Raw genomic sequence first — 24,312 nt, forward strand, 5'->3', positions numbered from 1 at the left:
TTTCTCACTAAAATGTTTGAATTGAATCCAAGACCTCAGCTGAGTTCTCAAATTCAAGCATCTGAAAGCACACAACTTAGTGTGACAAGGGCGTTTTTTCTTTGTAATTATAATCTCGCAACTTCGTCGACCAATTGAGCTAAATTTGTCACAGGTTTGTTATTTTATGCATATGTTGAGATACACCAAATGAGAATGACTGGTATTTGACAATTACCAAAGGTGCCCAGTGCCTTTTAAGTAAGAATATGTATGATGCACACACTAGTGTGGTACCACCCCAGTAATATGCAATATTGAACTGCTTCTAATTTTCTTACATATTTGTGGCAATGAATTTGTTTACAAACTGACAAACATGAGGGATATAACCATGGGCATTTTTGTACCTAGAACCTATTTCTGTCGAATGACAAGATTTTTTGTTAGACGATCATGAAAGGGGATGTTATGAGCCAGATTTCCAGAACGTTGCATGCATGTCCCTCTTCTGTAAGTGCATGTATGTGCAAGCTACACAATGGAATGTCTGAGTGGATATTCAATGATCAGGTTCCTATGGAGTAAGAAATAAGAAACCACACCCATAAATCTTTATAAAAAACAGCGTTGTATAAACTGATGATATTTTTGGTTCGCAGAGATTTATAAACTGTTTCAATTTTTCATACAGGAATTACATATAAACACTATCGGGTACATGTTTTAGTTCCATAGTCCAGGGATGTGATTTCTCCATTTTTTACAAGAAATCAAGGTGTTTTTTTGTTTTGTTTCTTCAAAACCCCCACCCTGAATTTGGGGGTTTTAATCATGTTTTTTGTATTAATTTTTTAGATCTTAGAACGAATTCATAAGAACATGAAGATGAAACGATATGGAACAGAGTAGTAGAGTAGGGTGAATGTAAGCAGGCTTTGCATTCGGAAGCTTTCACGCTCTCAAGGTTGTAAGCTTTCACGCTCTCAAGGTTGTAAGCTTTCACGCCCACAAACTCTCATGCTTTGCGCTTGCAAAGGTCACGCTTTGTGCTCATACTTATAGTTTTTTTGTTTCAACAGCCTATCATTTCCCTGATAGTATTCAATTAATGTTTCGTTGTTTAGAGCATTGTTGCTGTCAAGGCAAGAAGTAACAAAACTTACTTTATTTCCAACCAATTGCCATTTAGCAATTATGCTGTATGAAACTCTAAGATTGCATAAAGTATGTACAAGTACTTCTGTTACTCAATTTCAGCAATCAAGTGTAGGTTCTGTAGCACAAGGACATACACATATTAAATTATAACCAGTTGCATCAATTAAGATCTGTTTTGGTTTCAAGTATTCCACATTTGGGCAAACTTATCAAGCCAATGTGGAGGGCTCAATTTCATAGAGTTGCTTAAAGACACTGGACACTATTGGTATTGTCTAAGACTAGTCTTCACAGTTGGTATATCTCAACATATGCATAAAATAAAAATAAATGTAAAAAATTGAGCTCAATCGGTCGCTGTAGTTGCGAGACATTGAAAGAAAAAAAGACCCCTGTCACATCCTTGTCACACCAAGATGTGTGCTTTCAGATACTTGAGTTCGAGACCTCAAATTCTAAATCTGAGGTCTCAAAATCAAATTCGTGGAAAACTACTTCTTTCTCAAAAACTACGTCACTTCAGAGGGAGTTGTTTTTCGCAATGTTTTTCTACTATCAACCTCTCCTCATTACTCGTTACCAAGTAGGGTTTTATGATAATAATTATTTTGATAAATTACCAATAGTGTCCACTGCCCCTAAGCATAACAAGGTGGTAAGCACAGCAAAATTTATGCTTACCAGAATAAGGTTACCAGCTAAAATACCATTTGAAATGTACAACATTTTGCTGGAATCCTGCTTAGTTTCACTTAGCAGAAAATGTTAGGCAATATTTTCTGCTTTAAAGCAGCTCTATGAAATTGGGCCCTGCACTTTAAATTCACATTGTTTTGCATTAGCATTACTGGATCTATGTGAATTCTGGATCGGTAAATCCCACAGTCAAAAACTTCCATTGAGAAAAGGAGGATTTTACTTTTTGTTTATTAATACAATAAAGTTAAACAGTGATTTGGGATACAGTGATGTGGCATAGAGAATGTAGGTTATTAGGGCCTAATGTTCTGGAAAACGAGGTTTAATGCTAGATTTTTGTAAATACTATAAACTTGTAGTAATTTGTTCAGAAGGATACTAACTGTAAAGTGCATAACTTTCTATGTTTTGAATATTAAGACATGTTTATTGTCAACTTTACTGATCTGCCCTTCTGTTTTATAATAAAATGTGACAGAAAACACAAACGTTTCACTTTCTTTGTGAATGAATGCTATACTTGTATCATATTAAATTGCAATTAGCACCCTTACGCAGTACACATACTGTATTGTTGTATCAAAAGTTTTCCCCCTAGTCCACGCTCGGAGTCTGTAATTTTTCAAGTACTCTTCCAATATTTCCCATTAGTCGATCCATGGTCGATCATTTACAGGGAATTGATAGGTCAATACTTTTTGTACACATATTTATGCACACAAGTGTGTATTGGACTCCAATCTAGGACCCTCTCATTTGTTCAACTGTTTCTCCTGAAAAACAAACGTGTCTTTTGTGGTAGCAACTGTTTTTCAATTAGAATGTCGCCACAGGTACAACAGGGACATGAAGAAAACGTATTGGGTGGTGTGAACAAGTCTTCAGATTATGTAATTAATCCCATAATATCAACTACACTGAGCACCGCCTTGCATTATTGTCCGCTCCCTACTTCTTTGAACATCAGTTGATAAAACAATTTTTAAATTGTTATTATCCCTCTATCAGTCGGGCTGTCAGGAGCTCATCATGTCCCCTTCTGCTGTCTATTTTATTTGTGATTTTTATGTGATGTATGGATGGACATTTAATGAGTATTTTTTATCTATTAGAGGAAGATACGAAAGGACACCTAGAGTACATTTCACACAAGGCACTTTATTGCTTCTATCAATTCATGAGTACATCATGTACCCACGTGTATAAGTACACTAATCCAAATACTTGGTTTGCTGTAATACCATTTATTTGCCAGGTACAGTTTGTTCTTTAGAGAACTGTCGTGCTTTATAACAAGATACTAAAGATGACTAGAGCAAGTTATAGTCAAAACTTATTGACCATTTTAAGAACTCACTCTGTGGTAGTGCAGTTAATAATGATCCTATAAGCTAAAGTATTAGTCTTAGCCGATATTCTACCCTCCTCAGGTAGTAATTAAAAAGCAGGACAGTTCTTTTCCGAATTGAGAAATCTCCTGAAAAAAATCTACTCCACGGTAGTAGAACATATAGCAAGACACACAATTCCCTAAAGAACAAACTCTACCTGGCAAGTAGATACACACATGGTGTTACCGCAAACTTTACATTGATACCTCACCATGCAATGCCTCAAATTCTATATACATTAATCCAATAAGCCATTTGCATGTTAGATTTCAATACTGTCTTGCACAATGACGTGCTTGATCACAAGTTCAAACTTAAAGTAGAATTCCTCAGCCTATCCACACAGATGCTATTGTCACATGATTAGGGGCTTGGCTTTTTACTTAGTTACTTAATAACCATACACAAATTGAATTAATGTGTGTGACACAATGGCACCATTGTTTGCTCAACGAGAGGTTGCTTTGCAAACGCTTGTCCCGAACCTTTTGAAATAGCAACTGTCTCCATAGTCTGAGGAATTAATTGTGACTAAGCAAGTCATTGTAAAGGCCCGGTCACACAGGCCTTGATAACGAGAACGAAAACGAAAACAATAAAAATGCACGCCCTCGATTGGTTGAATGAGCGTGGGCATATTCTGCATGGAGCAATGTGTGACCGGGCCATTACAGACATTATTTAAATTTGAATCTGTCGAGTTTTGCACATTTATTTGTCGGCATCCAAAGCAAAGTGGTTAATTGAAAATTGTGCTGTTTAAATTTTACAAATGCTTACATCTTGGATTTTCATCACAGTTATTTACATATTTACAAAGCATTTACAGTACATGGAGAATGGATTACACAGTAAATAGACTAGTTGTGAGCATGCCCGCCGCTAAACTAATGAACGTTACTCCCTTAGGCTCAAAATATCCAGATGTCGGATAAACATTTAACGGTACCGCAATAGTACTCTGTACACAGGAAGCATGGACATTATGTCTACACTAAAAGTCTGTGAAGCTCCAAACGTTGGTGCAATTTGGAAAACAGAATCAACAAGTCTTTGCTGATCCTGTATTTGAAAAGTAAAAGCAGACTATATTGTTATCTGATTATGAGCTTTAAGATAAAAATATTTTTTAAATAAATGTGAAAGAACTGTTCTGCCTTGACTGAAATGTTACACAAATGATTACCGGTATTAAGTCAAAATTCTTTGAAAAAGAAATACCACCTTTAGTTGTAGGTTCATTTTTGTTGAATTCTTAAAAGCCTGCACCAAATGGAAAAATCAAGAACACAGAACATCAGCAAATAGGTGGTGATTGAGGCACTGACTGCGCTGCAAACAAAAGCATAACAACAAAAAGGTTTGCAGATTGACATTCTGTTATTGTGCAAAGTCAAAATACTGAGGGATTAATCGGTCAATGTCATCAAATTTAAGTTCTATTAAAAATGTGTAATTTATTCGCATTTTCATTCAGTACTGATAATGCTAACAGCTTCATGAACAAACAACTAAATGGGAGTAAAGTATGTACGTGTACAGGGGTAAACACGGTTGACTGAATGTCGCCTCGCTGTCCAGTTGCAGTATCTGTGCATTTCTGGGCACAGCAAACTGCTTTAAAAAACATACTTGTATTATATATTGAGTCTTGAAAATACTTGTAATAATTTTTTTATAGGATAAAAGGAGGCTGTCATCTTAAGAAAGTATTGTTTGAATCAGAGGAACGATCAGGCTTCAGTGAGGTCATCATTGAAATATAAGTGTAGTGCAGGAAGAAACTCCTCATCGTTCATACTAAGCTTATAGAATTCTTCATCTTCATCCATGACATCATTCTGTTGTAGAGTCTTTCCCATATCTAGATTGACGCCATTATACTTCCAGGTGTAGCTAGCGGCATGCTGGTTCCAGACAAGATAACGTTCAAGGATCTCCGTCATTATCTCCTCAGAACATACCTAAAATACCAAACAAATCAAGAAACCTGAATGAATAGACCCTTCCCATGATAAATGTAAATTGCACACAGCGCTTGCGTACTAAAATGTTGGTTGGCAAGATGAGGGAATATCGCGCTGTTTTGTACACAGCTAATGGCTGCGTGACGCAGACGCGATTGCGCGTCTGCTTAGTGCACAACTCTATGGCGTTTGCCAACCAACAGGGTCTGTATGCATGCGGGAATGTAATTAGCATATTTCATGGGAAGGGTCCATTGTCTGGGTCAGTTAATTAAGCGGTCATAATTTGAAGTTTTGATAGAGTCACATGTTGGGTGGGTACGCAGTTTACGAATTTGACAGACATGTCAGCTAGAAGATGAGATTCGTTGAAAAACATTTTGGTGAAAAAGTTGTATTTAATGTAGTTTCAAATTAACCACATTGCAAATTGAGGAAAGTGTTTTCCAATTAATCTGAAAGGGTCACAATAGATAGATGTTTGAGTAAAGCTAGATCAGGGCCCATCAATTTCATAGAGCTGCTTTATAGCGACCGATTTTGTGTTTACTGCATGGTTTCTATTTCATAGCGCTGCTAACTGTAAGCACTTGAAAAGGTAGGCTAACCTTCCGGTGCTTTCTGCACGAAAGTGACGGCACAATGCAAAACCATGGTGAGCGCGCCTTATTTCTGCTTTCTGCAGAGTTCTGCTTTGTAAGTGCCGAATTCTGTGGTTAGCTTAACCATGAAAATTAGCCTAGATCATTAACAAGTACATGTACCTATTTTTTAGGCAAATAAATAATTTGTTTTATGACATACAATATACAGGGCATGCTAAAATGTATGTGTTTTTATCATTTTATACATTCTGCATACAATGATAATAGGTATGTAATTGTTTGCACTTGGTTTTTTGAATTCATAAAAACTCTGAGTTGATTTTAAATACAACTTGAATATTAAAGGGACAAGTTGGTCTATGAAAGAGCATTTGAAACTATTTGTTATAAAATGCATATGGTTAGAAAGATGTTTTAATGATAAAACAAGTTTTTTACTCCATAAAACGGCCGACCGTGTTTGTTTGAAAACTACACAAATTTGAGGCATTGTTTGGATCATTGTATTCTACTTTTAAAACATCTTTCTTACCATATTGATTTCATAAATAACGATTTCAAACGCTTTTCATGGACCAACACGACCGATCCAAGGCAACGTGTCCCTTTAAATTTAACTTGGAATAACTGCTGATTAAAAGTTGGGTTTGAAACAGTCACATTGATTGATGTTTTACTTACTTCAATAACATGCTCCTGTGATGTGAGGTTGTTGATTATTTTGATGTATCTCGTCTTAGCTGATAGAATTCCTATGCAGAAGATATCATTTTTCCACCACGGCCTCCCAAAGTCATTAGCCCAGTCTGTGCGTGGGCATGATGGGGGAATATGAACAAACCGTCCATGAGGTGTGTAAGGAAAAACACAACCAGTTACTGGGTCTACATGAGTGCGGATCTGGTGGGAGAGAAGAACAAAACAATTTGGAATACAGTTTTTCAAAATCCTCTTTGCTGAAAACAAAAACCTTGTCAGCGTCAGGCAAGACCCATGACAGCGACTTGCACCTCTCTTCAGGCATTAGCATAATATTCGGATGACAATAAGCGACCTGATCATCCCCATTCAACCTGGCCAAATGACCCCTTTTCTTCAGCTTCTTTCTCCACGATCGCCCATCTCTACTGTGCTTTGATCTTTCAAATGAAAAGGCTAACTCTTAACACTTTTTAGCATGATGACAGCCCTTAGTTTGATGACTTTGTTACATCACACTTATACATGTAGAAATTAGTAATGTCAATGTAATAGGTGGATAGTTTACTATTTCATTGATTTTGTGTTCCGTCATTATGGTGTCATAATTAAAGGTACCCATTAAAATAAATGGTTAAACTTACCTCCTTGGTTTTCTTATCAAACCAATGAGAAATGTCTTTACCAGCTGCGGCTATAACTGGTTTAAGGAGAACATCACCTGTCAACAAAAACAGTTTGGGAATTAAGTCAAAAGATTAACATATGGCACATATTATACACATTATTGTTTAGGGCACATTATTATTTTAACTGAGAGGAAACTCATGTGGAAATGTCAATTGGCCAATGGGACCACGGGGGATCATGGGACATGGCAAACACGTATAAAGTGCCATACAATGATGCCCCGGCAGATCGTCACACTGGTCTTCATGAAAAGCTACATATTAAAAAAAGACAAATTATTGAGTAAAAAAAAGGGAAAAAGAGAGATATAGCCTACAAGCACGGCCTGTATGCTTCCTTTTTGAAAAGACAAGGGCACCAAGGCATTTTCTCCTCGATGAGGAAATTGTAAATTTTGACTGCATCTCATTTCAAGGGCACCAAGGCAAATGTCCATGGAGGCAATCGCCCTAGTTGCCTCTGTGAAGTGTCAGGTCTGAGCCTAATATTTGAACTTTCAATATGAGCCATATCCCCCAAAATGTGTAGGCCTTATTGCAACAGAAATGGGCTACTCTTTATCTTTCCTCTAAACCGCACTTCTCACATATCCTTGATGGAGACCTCCATCCTCACAAAAAAAAATCAACTTGTACTTACTATGTTTTCCTTAAACACCTACCTGAGCGGAATGTTTTCAACAGAAATGGTATTTTTACTTGTTTATAATGCACTTGTTCACCATTTTAATGTAATTTTGATATGTGTACACTTCTGAACTTTTCGTAATAATTATCGATTAAAAAATCAGGCCCCTACCTAAAGGTTTTTTGAAAAACTAAAAACACTTCTGCCGTTGAGAGCGGGCGTCAAAGGACAATGCCGCTGACGTCATTTGTGGGAGTTTGCTTTGTTATACGTCCACTCTGCAACAAAGTGGCTTTATCTACTTATGACGTTTTGAGAGTGATTACGTAATGGGGCTTTTCGCAAATCTTGCAGAAAAGCTCTGGACAAGGGCATACAAAATGATTGTTTTTTTTACACAATTAAAACCTATTTATAATCATGACTCAATTTCCTTATTCATCGAAAACATTTTAAGTGGAATTCAGCAAAGTTCACGACTTGACGTTTTCGATCAAGCAGGTCTTTAATCATTATAATATAAGGAAATTATCACTTTTCTTTGTGTGTGGTAAAAATAAAAGAAATGAATCAGGGATCAGGGTACGAAGTGACCATCAGTCGAGTCACTTTACCTGAGTCAGTTCGTACCTTCACTAAAATGTTCATTAAGCATGAATTGTCATCTTCTTTATTTATATGTGAATCAGAATGTCTTTTTAAATGTGAAATGTTATTATATTTAGTGTTTCATAAAATATCTATTTGTTATGTTTTCCTTTCTCTTGGCCTGTAAATATTATATTGAATACATTCCAGCTTTATTTTGTTGTTGTTAACAAATGATTTTTAATGTCTAGGCCCTAATTGTTTTACAAATTGGTTTTACAATCTTGATCTAAATACAAGTTACTGAATTTGCTTGTTAAACTATGTGGACTTCTACTCTAGTCACAGAAAAACAGGCCATTGAAATGTTGTAGAAACGATGCAGAAATCCAGAAACGAGGCAGAAATCCTGAAGATACCATGTGTGTTGTGACAGTGAGAAGGTTCAAAATGTGTTGTGAGAAGGTAAAAGTGTCCGCTTGTGATTCAACTCGGTCCCAAATCAACTCGGTCCCAAATCAACTCGGTCCCAACTCAACTTGGTCCCAAGTCAACTCGGTCCCAGTCAACTCAGTCCCAGTCAACTCGGTCTCAAGTCAACTCGGTCCCAGTCAACTCGGTCTCAAGTCAACTCGGTCCCAAATCAACTCAGTCCCAAATCAACTCGGTCTCAAGTCAACTCGGTCCCAGTCAACTCGGTCCCAGTCAACTCGGTCCCAGTCAACTCGGTCTCAAGTCAACTCGGTCCCAAATCAACTCAGTCCCAAATCATCTCGGTCTCAAGTCAACTCGGTCCCAGTCAACTCGGTCCCAAGTCAACTCGGTCCCAAGTCAACTCGGTCCCAAGTCAACTCGGTCCCAAGTCAACTTGGTCCCATGTCAACTCGCTCCAAGTCAACTCGATCCCAAGTCAACTCGATCCCAAAAGTCAACTCGCGGTACGGGTCAACTGTCAACTGACAACTCGGCAGGATACGAACATGACGAAGTGGTAAGTAAGAAGTGAGGTCCGTCAAACATGGAGGATACCTTGACCATCACCATGAATCTGAATCTGAATTTATAATAGTCGGCAAAGCACCCTTTCAGGAAACATCACACCAACGTTTGTTTAGCTTGCGCGTCGCGTGGGTGGGGGCGACCATGGACAATGGACATGGTCTTACTCTAACCTTACCTGAAAATTGAAGCGTTAATTTAGAGAGTAGAAATTAGAAATGTGTTGTATAATAGACTGTGTCAAGTGTGTGTAATATCGATTAGCTTTCTTTTTAAATTGTATTTATACTCACCAGTGTAGTTTTCACAAAGTGGAGTGAGATCATAGACTTTCCCTAAAAATGAGATCCAGAGATCCTTCAATGTATTGTGCACAGAAACCTCATTTGGTGTATAATATTTTGGACGCATTTTTCCCTATTTTCCCTTGCCCGATATGATGATAACAACTGAAACACTTTTTAACTAGTCATCAATACACACACTAGTAGTTACAGGGATGAGTTGACCGGACGAGTTGACCAGTTCATTCATTCGGTACCCACCAAATCACACGGGAAACACACACTCGACTCTCGCTTCTAAACTCGACTCGTAGCTCATGTCAAGCTTCCGTTGTCATGGCGGTTACTATGCGATCCACAGCTAGTTCGCAGCTCCTTTTTTATGTTGCCCTTTTCGAAACTACGACGTTAGCAGACTCAGGCTTCCAGCTATCTTAGTCTTTTGTCGAGGCCTTCGCAGCTTAGACAGTTTCGTAAACAGCGCAGCGACTGGAGTAAGAGAACACGCCCCAGAGTCGAGTGTGGTCTCCTGTTCCAGCCGCTGCGCATTTTGAGAAAGTGTCCAAGCCACGAAGGCATTGAATAAAGGCTAAACAAATAAAATAGACCGTGCCAAAAGAGGGCGCTCTGTTAATGAGGGCTCTTGTTATGATTTTTTTCAAGGCTAGGCGCACACATCCACACTGACTGTGTGTAGCACGGCTCTGGCACGGTTACTATAATACTTCCTTTGGTAGATAACAAAGGTGGTAGGATTTCCTTCTAATTTGCAGACTTTACAGGTTACATTTCAAGTAAGTGTTTTAACGAAAAATATACTGTATAATTATTATTTTATTAATACAGTATCCCACTGAATAGTGAATTGTGGCTTGTGCCCATGGCTTTTTATTTTAAATACTAGGGCCTACCTACGGGTCCTACTAAAGTACTACAGTCATTTGACCAGTTCGGGATCATTGACCGGTTCGGGATCACTTCAACTTTGCAATAACCAAATAGTTATATAATTTCTCATTATTACCACTTTCTGTTGATAAATGTGAAGATTAACACCCATTCAACCAACAAACCCAAAATAAGGTGCCAAACATCACCAGCAAATAAGTTTTGGCTGTTTTCCTGAAGGTTGTCTGCGAAATTGATCATTTTTTTGTTTAAAAATTTTGGTTGAAAAACACTGTTAAAACTTCTTACCTTTAGAATTCAAGTGCCGGGGCAAAAAATATTTATGTAAAATGATAAGAATGTGTAAAAACAAATTCCTGTAAATACTGTGCAGTCATCTTGTTGTTTTGAGGATACAAAGTTACCAAAATCTTCTTGTGGGGGCAACTTACCCTTGACCAGTTCGGGATCACTCAACATCTCATTGCATCAAATGGTGACGCACTAACTTACCAAGTAAGGTAAAATAATACTACTGCAGTAGAAAGTTTATTTAGTTGATTTTGAGAAACATTACTTCAACAAATTCTTGTAGATTTTTTTTTGTGAGAAAATTAAACTTGGAGGGGTCAATAATGCTTTTTAGGTTCGCTTCACTTTTTCATTTGCCTTTGCTGTTGTTTTGTTGTTTTGTCGTTGGGTTTTTGCGCTGCTATTGAAGACACTTGCATGACATTCACTAAAGAAAGGAAGTCCAAGTCCATGCCAACACACCTCTGAAGTTTCGTGTCCTTGAGAGACAGTTTTATGGATGGGAGTATGGGTTTGCAATAAAGGGCACTCTACTGATTCAGAATAGATTTAACTGATCCTGAACTGGTCAAACCGGTGACGATACTTTTCTTAAAGCCTCTTCAAAAGAACTAATATTTTTTTGTCAGTGAATACTTGGTGAGTTTTATGTCATGTTTAGGTAAACTGATAAACTTTTTTGTTTAAGATATCAAAGAGATTGCAACAAAAAACAATGTGAATTCAAAAAGTGATCCAGAACTGGTCAAACGACTGTAGTAGTAAGTACTACAGAGTAGACAGTAGGTAGTCCTGGTCAGCTGGTAGGAGGAGTCCAATCTGGGCTAGACAGTGTCACTCAGTAGGATAACCTAATCATTTTATGATTCTAAATCTAACTTCTTAAAGAGAAAGCCCGGTTCATGCTTCCTCAAATGCTTCGTGCGGATGCAAATTTTATTGCATCACAAAGGGAAATGGAGTGCGTACGGATTGTTGCATCACCATATTTCGCTTCGCACTCGCATTTGCAGGAGAACCGGGCTTTTAAAAGTAAGAGCTGGGCTTGGCATATATTGTGAGCGCGAGTATGCATGAGCAAGTTCGATTAGGGTACAATCGTCGACTAGTTCGTGGTTAGTTCGTGACGTACGAAGCGCATGCGCGCTGAAATAAAAATGCAATTAAAAAGAGTGACCATCAACCATACTATGCTGTGAACACACAAAAAGTCCATACTCACTTCTTTTCAGCTATTTTATCAATAACTGGTCCTCTCTGCCTGCAGCACACTGTGTTATGACAAATTGCTACAGTATAGTAGGGTCGTACGGTGGGTTCGAATCCCACCCGAGTAACATGCCTGTGATATTTTTTCGCAGGACTCGGGAAAGTACTGAGTATACAGTGATAACACATGGGTAAAAATCAAACACTTAATATGCTTTATCCCCAATGCAAATTTAACATCTCTTATATCGCTGCCAAAACATAGGATTCGAACTGCCTCTAGCTACCGGGCAACCTCGGTAGTCTAGTTGGTGAGACACTGCTCTAGAATTTCAAAGGTCATGGGTTCGAATCCCACCCGAGTAACATGCCTGTCCTTGTCCTTTTTTCACAGGACTCGGGAAAGTACTGAGTAGACAGTGCTAACACACATCGGTGTATGGGTAAAAATCAAAATTAATATTCTTTATCCCTGATGCAAATTTAACATCTCGTATGCTATAGTATTGGTAACCAACGATGTGACCAACCTCGACCAGCCTCGAGTGGAGTAGATGGTCGCAAATAGTCGACTAGACTGGTCCAACTATCGTTGACTATTAAATGCGGGTTCGATCAGAGTTAGTCAAACTATGGTTAACTATGGTCGTTGATCGAACTTGCTCCAATGATGCAATGATGCGTGACCCCATGACCCAGCGGTTGGTTGGGCCGTTTGTGTGTGTGAAGGGGGGGGGGAGAACGACACTTTTGAGGTTTTTCTTGCCCAAAATATACAACAATTTGTATCATTTGAAAAGCTTGTACAAGAAATGCTATGACGGTTAAATTAATAACCTGATAAAATATGGCGGAGTTATGACAGCTCAAAAGGTGGGCTAAATAACTGCCACACAATAATTCTGTCAATGTATTGTATGGCTTTTATTTAGCCCACCTTGTTGTTGAACTGTTAATAATGGCTCTTGCATCTTGCATCTTGCATTGTTGTACTCTCCCATAAGCATTGCTGCTGTCCTGGAGAGGGTGGGTTGCAATTTCCATTTGCGCTCTGTGCTTGTGCTTTCAAGATAGTGCTTATAAGGTGGTGATAATGTCAATTTGTCCTAAGAGGGATTGGTAGCTCCATCTTTCTTATAGCTGGCAGTGCTTCTCTTTGGAACCCGTTCAGATTGGTTGCAGTGACTGCAGCCACTGGTAGCCTGTTCCAAATCCTAACAGCTCTTGGGAAAGGGCTGTAGAGGTAGCAGTCAACTCTGGCGAATGGTTGCCTGTAGGTGTGGCTATGTTGATTTGTCTGGTTGTGTCGGCTTGATCGTCTGTTCTCTAGGATGATGTTTGGAGGAATTGTTATATTTATTTGGCCATGTAGTATCTTGTAGAGGATTTCGACCTGATGAAGGAGACGTCTGTCATGCAGGGTGTCCCATCCCAGCAATGTCAGCATGTCAGACACACTTGATTCTTGGTGGTAGTCCTTCATGACAAAACGTGCTGCTTGGCGCTGGACGCTCTCCACAATTCTGATGTTGCGGTTTGTGTTCGGGTTCCATGCACTTGTGGCAAATTCAAGTTGTGGTCTTACTAGAGTGTTGTACGCCGTCTCCTTGACTTCCTTGCTACATTTTCCAAGGGTGCGTCTGATCAACCCAAGCGATCTTGAAGCCTTGGCTCTGACTGCTTCTGCCTGAGTGTTCCAGCTTAGGTTGTCAGTGATGGTGACTCCAAGATATTTGCATTTTTTCTCGTGTTGGATTTCCTGACCAGAGATTGTGAAGGTATGATCCAACTTTGTCTTCTTCAGGGTGATGCAGAGGTGGCAGCATTTTGTGATGTTGAAGCTCATGTCCCATTTCTGAGCCCATTCAAAGACTGCCTGGAGATCAGCTTGGAGAGTCGCAAAATCTCTACGGGACTTGATACACCTGTAGATTACACTGTCATCGGCAAAAAGCCTCATTGTTGACATAATACCTTCATTGATGTCATTGATGTAAAGAAGGAAAAGGGCTGGACCAAGTACAGAGCCTTGAGGGACTCCAGATATAACATCTGCAGGTGCAGACAAGGTGCCATTGACTGCAACTTGCTGGGTCCTACCATTCAAGAAACCTTGGATCCATGCTTTGGTTCTGCCTCTGATGCCGTAGTAATCTAACTTGTGCAACAACTTGCGATGAGCTACTCTGTCAAAGGCCTTACTAAAGTCTAGGAACAAGACGTCTGTCTGGTGTTTGTTGTTGATGTTAAGGGCCCAGTCATCAATGGCTTGAATGAGTTGCGTTTCACATGACAATTTCTCACGAAAACCATGTTGGTTGTTGATGATGATGTTATTTGCAGCAAGGTACTTAGCCATGTGGCTCAGGACTATGTGCTCCATGATTTTACAGCATATGCAAGTCAAGGAAACAGGGCGATAATTTGATGGATCACTCTTGCTGCCCTTTTTGTAGATACCCACAACACGGGCCTTACACCAATCAGATGGTAGCTTACCAGTAAGGTAGGACTGCTTGATGATGTGAGTTAAGATGGGTGCAATTTCATCAGCGTAGTCATGGAGCATGCGTGCTGGGATCTCATCGGGGCCACTAGCCTTGTTAGTTTTTAGCCGTTTGAGCTGTTTCATCACTCCATTTAGCCCTACGGTCAGATCTTCTATTGGTGTATATGGGGAGGGACCTTTGTCTGGGAGATCATCAGAGTTGCTCTCATGGGTGAAGACAGAGGCGAACTGATCATTGAGGCCTTTAGCTTTCTCCTTGTCTGTAGAATAGGTCTCATCAGCCACCCTGAGAGTGGGGATTCCAAGTGATTCTCTCTTCTGTGACCTTACAAAAGTCCAGAACTTCTTGCCATTTGTCTTCAGGCTGCTCCCTATGATGTTGTTCATGTAAGTATCGTGTGCGTTTTTCTGCATCCTCTGGACTTCATTTCGTTTGGATTTGTACCTGCCCCATGTTTCTGGGGTCATGGTTTTCCTTGCTTTCTTGTACAACCTGTCTCGTTTATTCATCTGTTTGATGATCTTCTGAGTGATGTAGGGGTGGCTAGGTTTCCCTTTGTCGGTAAAATGGGGAATAAGTGTCATGGCATTGGTAATGGCTTGACAGAAGAATTTCCAGTTGTCCTCTACTGGTGAGTCATCTGGGATTTTAGTGAAGTATTCACTTGATGCTTCTTTCAGTTTCATCTTGACTAAGTGTTGATCTGCTTTATCATACTTGTAGATTGTGCGCCGGGGCTTTTTCTGTGACTTTGGTGTCGTGTTAATGTTGAAGAGGACAATGTTATGGTCACTTATACCAGGCTTCACCCTCACGTTTTCCACTATTTCAGTATTTGATGTCAGTACCAGGTCCAGTATGGAAGCTGACCTTGGCCTAGTTATGTCCTTGGTTAGTTGAACAAGGCCATTTTCGTTGAGGAAAGTGAGGAACCTGTTATGCTGTGCTTGGGTCTGCATGTTTGTAGTCTCCATATTACTCCAGTCAATGTCTGGGAAATTCCAATCCCCAGCTAAGATAATGTTGGGTAGGTTTTTGTGCTTGGAGAGGATCTTGCTGAGGCTGTCTTGTGCATGATCCATGGTAATGATCGTTGCATTCGGTGGACGGTAGCAGCTACCGATATAGATACAACCATATTTAGTAAAATTTGCTGATGCCCAGATCATTTCTGTGTCGGAATCAAATTCGGGCCTTTCAAGAACAATGATGTCAGATCTGACTGCTAGAAAGACACCCCCACCATGAGCTGAACGGTCCTTTCTGTAAACTTCATATTCCTCAGGGAACACAGAGTAAGTAGAAATGCTCTCATCCAGCTTGGATTCACAACCAAAAATGATGTCTGGCTGGTGTTGTATGACTGCAGCTGTGAACTTCAGTTTGCTGTTTGCCCCTTTGAGTCCGTTGCAGTTAATTTGCATACCAAGTAATTTTTTTGTCTCCGAGTTTTTACTTGGCTCAGAATTTGTTGGTGCTGAAGTATGAATTGGTAAGTTTGTGGAGAGATTGGACTCAGAAAGATCAGGTGTCGGAAGCGTTTCAAACAAATTGGATGAATCTACACTGGAAACAGAGTCTGGTGCAGATGATGAAACATTTTGGGAGCTACATCCGCATTGCCATGGCAATTTACAGTTTTCACATAGGTTTCTGTAATGTTTATCCGATATCCCCATGCAAGCACAATGGAACCAGATACTGCAATGGTCGCATGCGACGGCGTGATGGTGGTTGAGCACTTCCTGGTTGCACCGGCCACATGGATAGAGTAATGATGCAGCAGGTAATGGGTAGGCTTTGGTAGAAAGATCACCATTACTGAGTGCAGATGTACTATCTTGATCCTGGGTATTTATTGAGGAAGGAGAATATGTTATCTTACTTTTCTTTTTCACATCAGTCTTGCGTCTCTGACAGTGGGAACCCGCTCGTCTTCCTCTTGTCCGGAGAATGCCATGTTTCTTTGCAGCATTAAACTGCTCTTGGGGCAAAATGTTACTTGCACATGATCTTAGAGCAATGAGTTGGTGTCTTGAGTACACTACATGTATTTGGCTTGTGCATGCATTCAAATCTTCCCCAGTGATAGTGTTGTCCTTGTGAATAGAGGCCATTGTTGTCTCTTCTGTGCAAGTGGGTGGAGATCTACAGCCTGGGCATAGGTCCTATTGTGGTGAAGCACTGAAGCAATAATGCACAGTGGACTGGGTGGTGATGTACTTGATTTGGCTATCCAATGAGAAAAAACAGATCCTGTAAATGTCTCTTTTTTAGGTGAATATCTGCTATCCAGAATTGACTACCAGATGGGTTACACCATGAACTTCACTTCGATAGGCAGATTGAGATAATAAGCACCATGTAGACAGCACAAGCTTGAGCATTTTATGGAGCAACCCCCCAAGTGTGGCAGCAGCAGACAGCGCCGTAAATCTATATTTTTACATGGGTCTCATCACAGTTGCGATGTATGGCGACTGTGATGAGACCGATATTAAAAGACAGCCATTAACAGCTCAACAAGGTTTGCTAGGCTTTTATAGGGCCTAGGCTAGATGCAGTTATAAATTTTATTTTTAATTAAATAATAAAATATTATACTTTTGATTGAACAAAGTGTACTTTGCTTTAACCTGGTAGGAATGTTAAACGGATGTCATGGGTTTGGGATAAGATAATGGGAAAAAGGTTCGCTATCAAAAGCTAAATGATTTTCTAAATACCCCCGTATGTATCATCTCAGCATCCTTTTTACAAGACACTTGAACTTCATCTTGTGTTGAAATGTAATAGTTTTGGTATTACCATGGTCTGGAGGTAGGAAGAGAAGGAGTTCAAACACATACTACAGGCTTTCTTGCCACGGTTGTAAAACAGCTGTGGGTAAACAAAGCGCAAAGAGCCCAAAGAGCCAGACACAAGCCGCATTGTATGGGAAGATGTGGGAAACAACTGCGTGTACGCTTTATGAAGTATTTCTGACGTAGTTTTGTTAAATATCAATTTTAAATTGCCTACACTGTCTTACTATTTGCTGTCTACTCGCCTTCAACTCGCTTGTGTCGTCAACTCGCCATCAACTCAAGTGATGGACAGTTATTCCTGTGTCATTTCATTACTTGAGATCCTCATTGTTTGTGAAAACGAGGTACAGTATGTTGGACTGCTGACCAGTGCGATATTTGGTCGGTTCCTGTTGGTGCTGTATGAGGAAGACCACCTCTTGTGGCTTCTAGAAATTTGTGTGCTTGGTGTTTTGAACCTCTGTCATGTCTGCGACATGATTACGTTTCCCAAATAATTTCTGGAAAATTAAAATCCCCAAGGAGGAGTTTATCACAGTTTCCACAAAGACTAATGTTCCTTACCAAAGAACATAACTGATTGTTTTCTGCACTATCACTCCCTGTGCTTCTGTAAACCAGTCCGATAACAAGTTTTTTATTAGTTGGCATTGAAATCTTGGCAAATACTGCATCTTTAAAATCCTGCATTTTCATTCTAGAGCACTTTACTGTCTTCAGCGTCTGATGTACATACAGACACACTCCTCGACCATGTTCAGAAAGGTTTATGGAAAAGTTCAAAACAGTCCAATTGTATTTCACTCAGAGCCAAATCACAACAGTTTGGGGGTTTTACCTCAGTGATTCCCACGATGTGGGGGTTGTGCAGAGTGATAAGTGCTTGTAACTCATGTCGCTTGTTGATTTGCGTACATCTGCGTTGGTGTATATACATTTCAAGTTGTGTTGTGCAGGTGCTGCTAAGGTGTGTTGTGCAGGTGCTAAGTAGGATTCTCCCTCTTTGGCTATTTCAGGGGTTCTGCGTGGCTGGTTGTGTCTGGGTAGATCCCTATGTTTACAACCTTTCCGTTCTTTCTTATCCATTTGGCATGATGTCCCCGTTCTGCGTCGACTCTGCGCCTTTTTTTGCTGCCATTTCTTCCTTCAATGATTTTTGTTTCATCCCGCTGGAGTGGGGTGAGATCCTTTCTCAGGATAATGTCCTTTTTTTTATTGAGTCAATTGTCTTTCAGTTTGTGTGCAGCTTTCAGAATGGTATCCCTCTGATGTTGTGATTCAATGCTCAGACGTCGCGGTCAAGGTTTGGTGGGAGTTTTTTTATTCGGTTGTATGGGCCAAGATGTCTACAGTTGGTAATATTAGCTGGGGTTACCTCCAAATGGGTCAGCATGGTCTTCACTGATTCCGTGTCCTCTGTCATGTCGGACTCTAGCTTTTTATCAATAGCCTGTTGTTGGTTTGCTTTCAGATCTGTTAGTTCTTATTGCACGGTGGAGAGTTCCGTGCGAAGTGACTCTACCGCTACCTTGTCAGCTTTCTTTTTTAATTTTGCAGGTAGACTCTTGAAACTATCTGTGAACAAACAACTCCAGTGCTTCGTCCAACTGATTTTCTATGTTGCCAAGCCTTGCCATGGACAAGGTAGGATCATGTGTTTGCTGTTGTTTGGGAATCTTTAAACAGGCAGCACATCTCCACTGGATATCTGTTTTGCACAAAATTGTCTTCTCCGTTTTGACTGGACCACTGAATCATGACCACGGAGACTTATTGAAACAGTTGCCTGTAGTGTATAAGCAATCCGTTGAGTGCCTTCCACGGGTCACTGTGGCATGTTGAAATGACAAACACGCACAGGAACTTAAATGCCAGTTAATAAGATCGCTGTATGTTACTGAACAGTTTGAATTTAATTTGCCCCCAAAAGCAAACTGGTTATCAGCCAATCGTACCTCTTTGTAAAATCGACCACAGGTTTTACTACATTTTGGAAAAAGCCATCATTTTAACATAATATACCTTTCTAATGTGCATGAATTGTTTGTATGTTTTAGACCTGTTTCTGTGATGCGTGTCTTGTAATGGCTCCAGAGAAGCAAGATACAAGAGAGAGGCTTAATGGATGGCTCAACCAAACTATGAGGATTAGAATGACCGATGGAAGAACTCTGATTGGTTTATTTCTATGTACTGACAAAGATCGCAATGTTATTCTTGGATCATGTGAGGAGTATCTAACCCCACCTGGTAAATCATGCAATCAATCTAAAGGCCAAGTCAAACTGCAGCGATAACGTTCATGACGCAAAGAGAATGCAGTCTATTGGTTGAATTGCTCCACGCAGAATCTGCACATGTATGCTTATTCAACCAATAGAATGCGTTTTCTTTGTGTGGTGATCGTTATCGTTTTCGTTTTCGTTATCATTGCAGTGTGACTCGACCTTGATTGTGTATAAATAGCACCACAATGCAGCCCAAGGCTAACTTGCGAATTTGTACCCAAATGAATGAACAAATTCATTGAAAATTATCAAATCATATCCCAAACTGTAAAACCTCATCATACAAGATATATTTTGGGAAAATGAAAAAGCAAATATTTGGGTTTTTTGCAACCAATTTTATGGGACAGTAAGTTGTGGACAGAACTTTTCACAAACATAACTGTTACCTTGAGTGGTTGATAAAGAGGATATATTTGCCTGTGTGTGTACAATGTGCATACATGTTCAATATTATTTTCAAAAGTTGCCTTTGTAAAAGATCAAATTTCAGTGGGATATTTTGAAACTGACTTTGCTTCAAAGCACAAAATAGATTAAAAACACATGTATTCAGTTAAGTTTTAATTAATAGTTAGTATGTGTTGTCCTTTCTACAACGTTGTCCTCGTTTGGGGTTTGTTTTTCATATAAACCCCTATATTGTTGTATTAATTTTGGTTTTTACCCATAAACCGATTTTGTAAGACAAAACACAGTGTCCCCAGATTTACATTAAATTTACACCGTTTGAAAGTTGTAATTTTTGAGAAATGAGTAAAACTATGTCGTGAAAATGTGTTTTTACATGCTAAAATAATTTTCGTCTCATGATCACTGTGACGAAAATTATTTTCATTACATTGTTTTACTCATTTCTCAAAAACTACAGCACCTCAGCAAGTAATATTTCAGGGAAGCTTTCTACTATCATGATCTTCAAACTGTAAGTTTAATGTAAATCTGTGGACATTTTGTTTTTTTGTCCTACAAAAAATACATAGACCCTTTAATGCTGTAGTAGCTACAATCCTCTAAATGAATTTCACTTCTGTTTGCTTTCCAGACTCCAGTCAAAAGGAAGAGCCCAGAGTCCTTGGGCTTGCAATGGTTCCTGGCCAACATATTGTCTCCATAGAGAATGATAAAATCAAAAGCTGATCCTTGCAAATATTGTGCATGCTAGCCATGGATGTAATTTCATATTTACTAGATCCATAAAAAAACTAATTTTTGTAAATGTTATTTTGTGAAATGGTAATTGTATATCTGTGTGATCACAAGTTGCATTGATATTTGTCTTTGACATTTTAAATCATTGTCTTGGTGTATAAAAGCAAGAGCCTAATACTTCCTGGAGGCTATTGCATTTATGCCCCTGATTTGCCTCGATGCGGAGGCCTGCATTGTCACAGAGCAGGGCCCAATTTCATAGAGCTGCTTAGCAATAGCATCCCATTTTGTGCCTAATTTACTGCCTAGTTTCCATTTTATAGCGTTGCTAAACGTAAACACACAAAAATGTGTGCTAACCTTCCAGTGCTTATCGCACAAATCCATGGGAACGTGCAAGATGGCTGCCTAATTTTCTTGCTAACTTGTGAATTACGCTTGCACCTTTGCAAATTATCTGCTACAGTAAGCTCGAAAATTTGCTAGTCATTTAAAGCAGTTCTATGAAATTGGGCCCAGTGTATAAACTTTTCTTTTGCAACGTCACAGCCCGAGTTTTTGCCACCCAAGATTTGAAACTATGGAAAGCCATAAATGCAATTCAAAATCAGATCACTACTGTTTGTAACAAAGTTACCAAATTATTCAAGACGTGTGTTGATTTTGTTAAAAACAAAACAACTAATTATGAGAGGTATTTTATTTAATTGAAAGCTTGCAGAAAATGTTGAATTTGGTTAAAACATCTGTTAATAGGATTGAGGCTGACCATGAAAGATCATTGAAGACCATTGAAGGTCTATAGCTCACTTTACTTGATTGAGTGGCTGATCTTCAGAATGTATTTCTAAGATCTTTTATACACAGTTCTTATGTAGTGCTTTATCACACCTGAGGGCATCTCAAAGTGCAATGTATGTGCAGCTATGATGGAAATATAAGCACCATTGTAATGGTTAATAAGGCGCTGTGAATATCAGTATTTAAAAAAAACATTGGATTGTTTCAATCAACACATAATGTCCAAAGTGTATTCAAAAACTGAACAAATGTTACACTTGCACATGTAGATTTGATCATCATCTTAAGTTTGAATTATAAGCACTTGTACAGCATTTCAAAACACTGGTTGAATCATGTCATTGAGCAAGGATCTGATGTATCCACAATGCAAGGGGTAAAGCTTGTTTTATTTGTCCTATATACTTCAACGGTTACTATTTCTGGTGATTTCAGCAAATTTGTATCTTTTTTTGTACAAAGGAGTAGGTACATTGGGAGTGCGAGCGAACTAGCTCAGTGAACACTAATCTATCTACATCCTGATCAGAAAATTGTCTGATTTTGAAGGGATCAAGCTAAATGCCCATATTGAAATAATCACTGTGAGCTTGACATGCCAGTCACACGAGCAAAAGAATGCCAGAAAATTATGTTGTTAATATCTCACTTTTTTAGCATACTTGAAGTCACCATTTTTAACGTCTGATACATAGTGGGCAACATCATACGTGGGCATGAAATAAGCCCTAAGCGTGAAGTCGAGTAGAAACAACACAGTTTGTTGAGGTGCACGTTCACATGTGTGCTCGCGTAACATGCAGCTAAACCTCCCCAACGTAAGGTAATCACAATTCAATTGTTTGAGGTACCTGCTGCTAAAAACAGGATTCAAGCTGTTTTTGAATGCCGGGTCATGGTTCTAAATCCTACGCAAAGCTAGTGCTTGTTAGTGTTGTTGTTTCAGGTTGTGTTTCTGTTTGGTTAGGAGGGGGGGGGTGGGGGTTGTAGAACTTTGAGATCAACAATTGTACAGTGCTTGCTTCACAAATCAACATTTGTTTTAACTAGAAAAATATGGTTTATTTGGTCTCAAAGTTTTCCTTTGTTCCATCAAAAATATGAAATGAAATGTACAATTTTGATAACATCTGCTACACACATAGCAGAAAAAAATAAAATAACTGCCATTATTGAATAATACAAAACAAATTACACAAAGTATAAAAGGTTCAGCTGTGTATTATAAACGTTTAAACAATTAAAGGCAGTGGACACTATTGGTAATTACTCAAAATAATTATTAGCATAAAACCTTACTTGGTAACGAGTAATGGGCGAGGTTGATAGTATAGAACATTGTGAGAAACGGCTCCCTCTGAGGTAACGCAGTTTACGAGAAAGAAGTAACTTTCCTTGAATTTGATTTCGAGACCTCACAGTTAGAATTTGAGGTCTCAAAATCAAGCATCAGAAAGCACACAACTTCGTGTGACAAGGGTGTTTTTTCTTTCATCATTATCTCGCAACTTCGACGACCAGTTGAGCTCAAATTTTCACAATATGATGAGATACAAAAGTGAGAAGACTGGTCTTTGACAATTACCAATAGTGTCCAGTCTCTTTAAAGATGAGCAATCTTTACTTTGTTATTGGTACAGATACTTCTTGTTTTAACTAAAACTATTGCTCATTTTGAAGAAAAAAGTAGTTTTGGATTTGGAATTTAAGTACATGTACATGTATGCTTTATTGTAAATGGCACGCCTTAACAAGAATATTTTTAAAAGTTAAGACTTTTATAAACAACCAAATACAAAGTCTCCCTTTTTAAGTTGCTAACTTCATAGTACACACATGTAATTGGTACAAGTCCAATAGACATAGTCCCATTAAATGTTTTTAATTTGCAAAGTGCAATAACCTTTCATCGTGTCAGAGTTTATTTTTGTCAAAACAGGAGAAGTTTGCTGGTAGTGGCTTGAAAGACATACAATGAAGAGATCTTATTTAACACATGTTTAAGAGGTTATACATATATATATTTATAGTGCAAGCAATGATTTAAGCACTTGTAAAAACTGCTTCTCATGTGGCTTTTAATTGAGCACTCGAAGTCCTTTTTTGAAAAGCAAGCTAATTTGAATAACAAAATCTCATAATTCAACTACTATTTCAGAACTTTTATTTTTCTTCTCCAGTTTGTTACTATTTTCACCCCAACTGACCATCATTTATAATGGTTTGGGGTGGCAAAATGGGTCATATTTCTAAACAGTCGGGCAGGCATAGACCCCAACAGCTGGGAGGAAGCAGCACAGGAACGCACCGCCCAGTTGCCACAGGGGTCAGTCACGCTGCAGAGAGGCGCACTTCCTTGCTGCAGGAGAAGAGGCAAAGGAGGAAATTGCGAGTAGCAGCCCCCAACCCTGTGTCAGCCCCCTCTCCGTATGTCTGCAACAACTGTGGCAGAGACTGCCATGCAAGAATCGGACTTCTTAGCCGCAGCTGCAAGACAGGACAACCCCCCAGGCGCAGTCCATCTTCAGTATTGACGGACGGATGCCTACTACTTGAAGAGTCTGTCTAAATAATATGCAATATATACAGCTGCAGACAATAAACACTTGCTATAAACTACTCAAAGTAAAAGGTGCAACCCAGCCCCCCCCCCCCC

The 24,312-nt window shown here is 39.1% G+C and overlaps 2 protein-coding genes across 2 annotated transcripts; one reads left to right on the forward strand and one right to left on the reverse strand.

Annotated features, from left to right (window-relative positions):
• Nucleotides 1–2,972: 2,972 nt before the first annotated feature.
• LOC139950873 (cytochrome b5 domain-containing protein 1-like) lies at nt 2,973–10,035 on the reverse strand. Its single transcript, XM_071949713.1, has 4 exons — nt 9,699–10,035; nt 7,146–7,222; nt 6,484–6,702; nt 2,973–5,194 (listed from the first exon to the last, which is right to left on the reverse strand). Exons 1-4 carry the CDS (start codon nt 9,814–9,816, stop codon nt 4,964–4,966), a joined length of 645 nt encoding a protein of 214 aa, XP_071805814.1. The 5' UTR covers nt 9,817–10,035; the 3' UTR covers nt 2,973–4,963.
• A 323-nt stretch (nt 10,036–10,358) lies between these two features.
• Nucleotides 10,359–24,285, forward strand: LOC139950511 (N-alpha-acetyltransferase 38, NatC auxiliary subunit-like). The gene is made up of 3 exons (XM_071949237.1): nt 10,359–10,483; nt 19,473–19,665; nt 20,749–24,285. Exons 2-3 carry the CDS (start codon nt 19,500–19,502, stop codon nt 20,841–20,843), a joined length of 261 nt encoding a protein of 86 aa, XP_071805338.1. The 5' UTR covers nt 10,359–10,483; nt 19,473–19,499; the 3' UTR covers nt 20,844–24,285.
• The last annotated feature ends 27 nt before the right edge of the window (nt 24,286–24,312 follow it).

This window comes from Asterias amurensis, chromosome 18, assembly GCF_032118995.1.
Source record: "Asterias amurensis chromosome 18, ASM3211899v1".
Lineage (NCBI taxonomy): Eukaryota > Metazoa > Echinodermata > Asteroidea > Forcipulatida > Asteriidae > Asterias > Asterias amurensis.

Excerpts from the sequence above, each read along its gene's own strand:
- LOC139950511 (XM_071949237.1), top strand. The coding sequence starts at position 19,500 with ATGGCTCCAGAGAAGCAAGATACAAGAGAGAGGCTTAATGGATGGCTC. Across the intron at positions 19,666-20,748 it reads GGAGTATCTAACCCCACCTG|ACTCCAGTCAAAAGGAAGAG; the intron begins GTAAATCATGCA and ends TTTGCTTTCCAG.
- LOC139950873 (XM_071949713.1), bottom strand. The coding sequence starts at position 9,816 with ATGCGTCCAAAATATTATACACCAAATGAGGTTTCTGTGCACAATACA. Across the intron at positions 6,703-7,145 it reads TTGATAAGAAAACCAAGGAG|ATCCGCACTCATGTAGACCC; the intron begins GTAAGTTTAACC and ends CTCTCCCACCAG. Across the intron at positions 5,195-6,483 it reads CACAGGAGCATGTTATTGAA|GTATGTTCTGAGGAGATAAT; the intron begins GTAAGTAAAACA and ends TTGGTATTTTAG.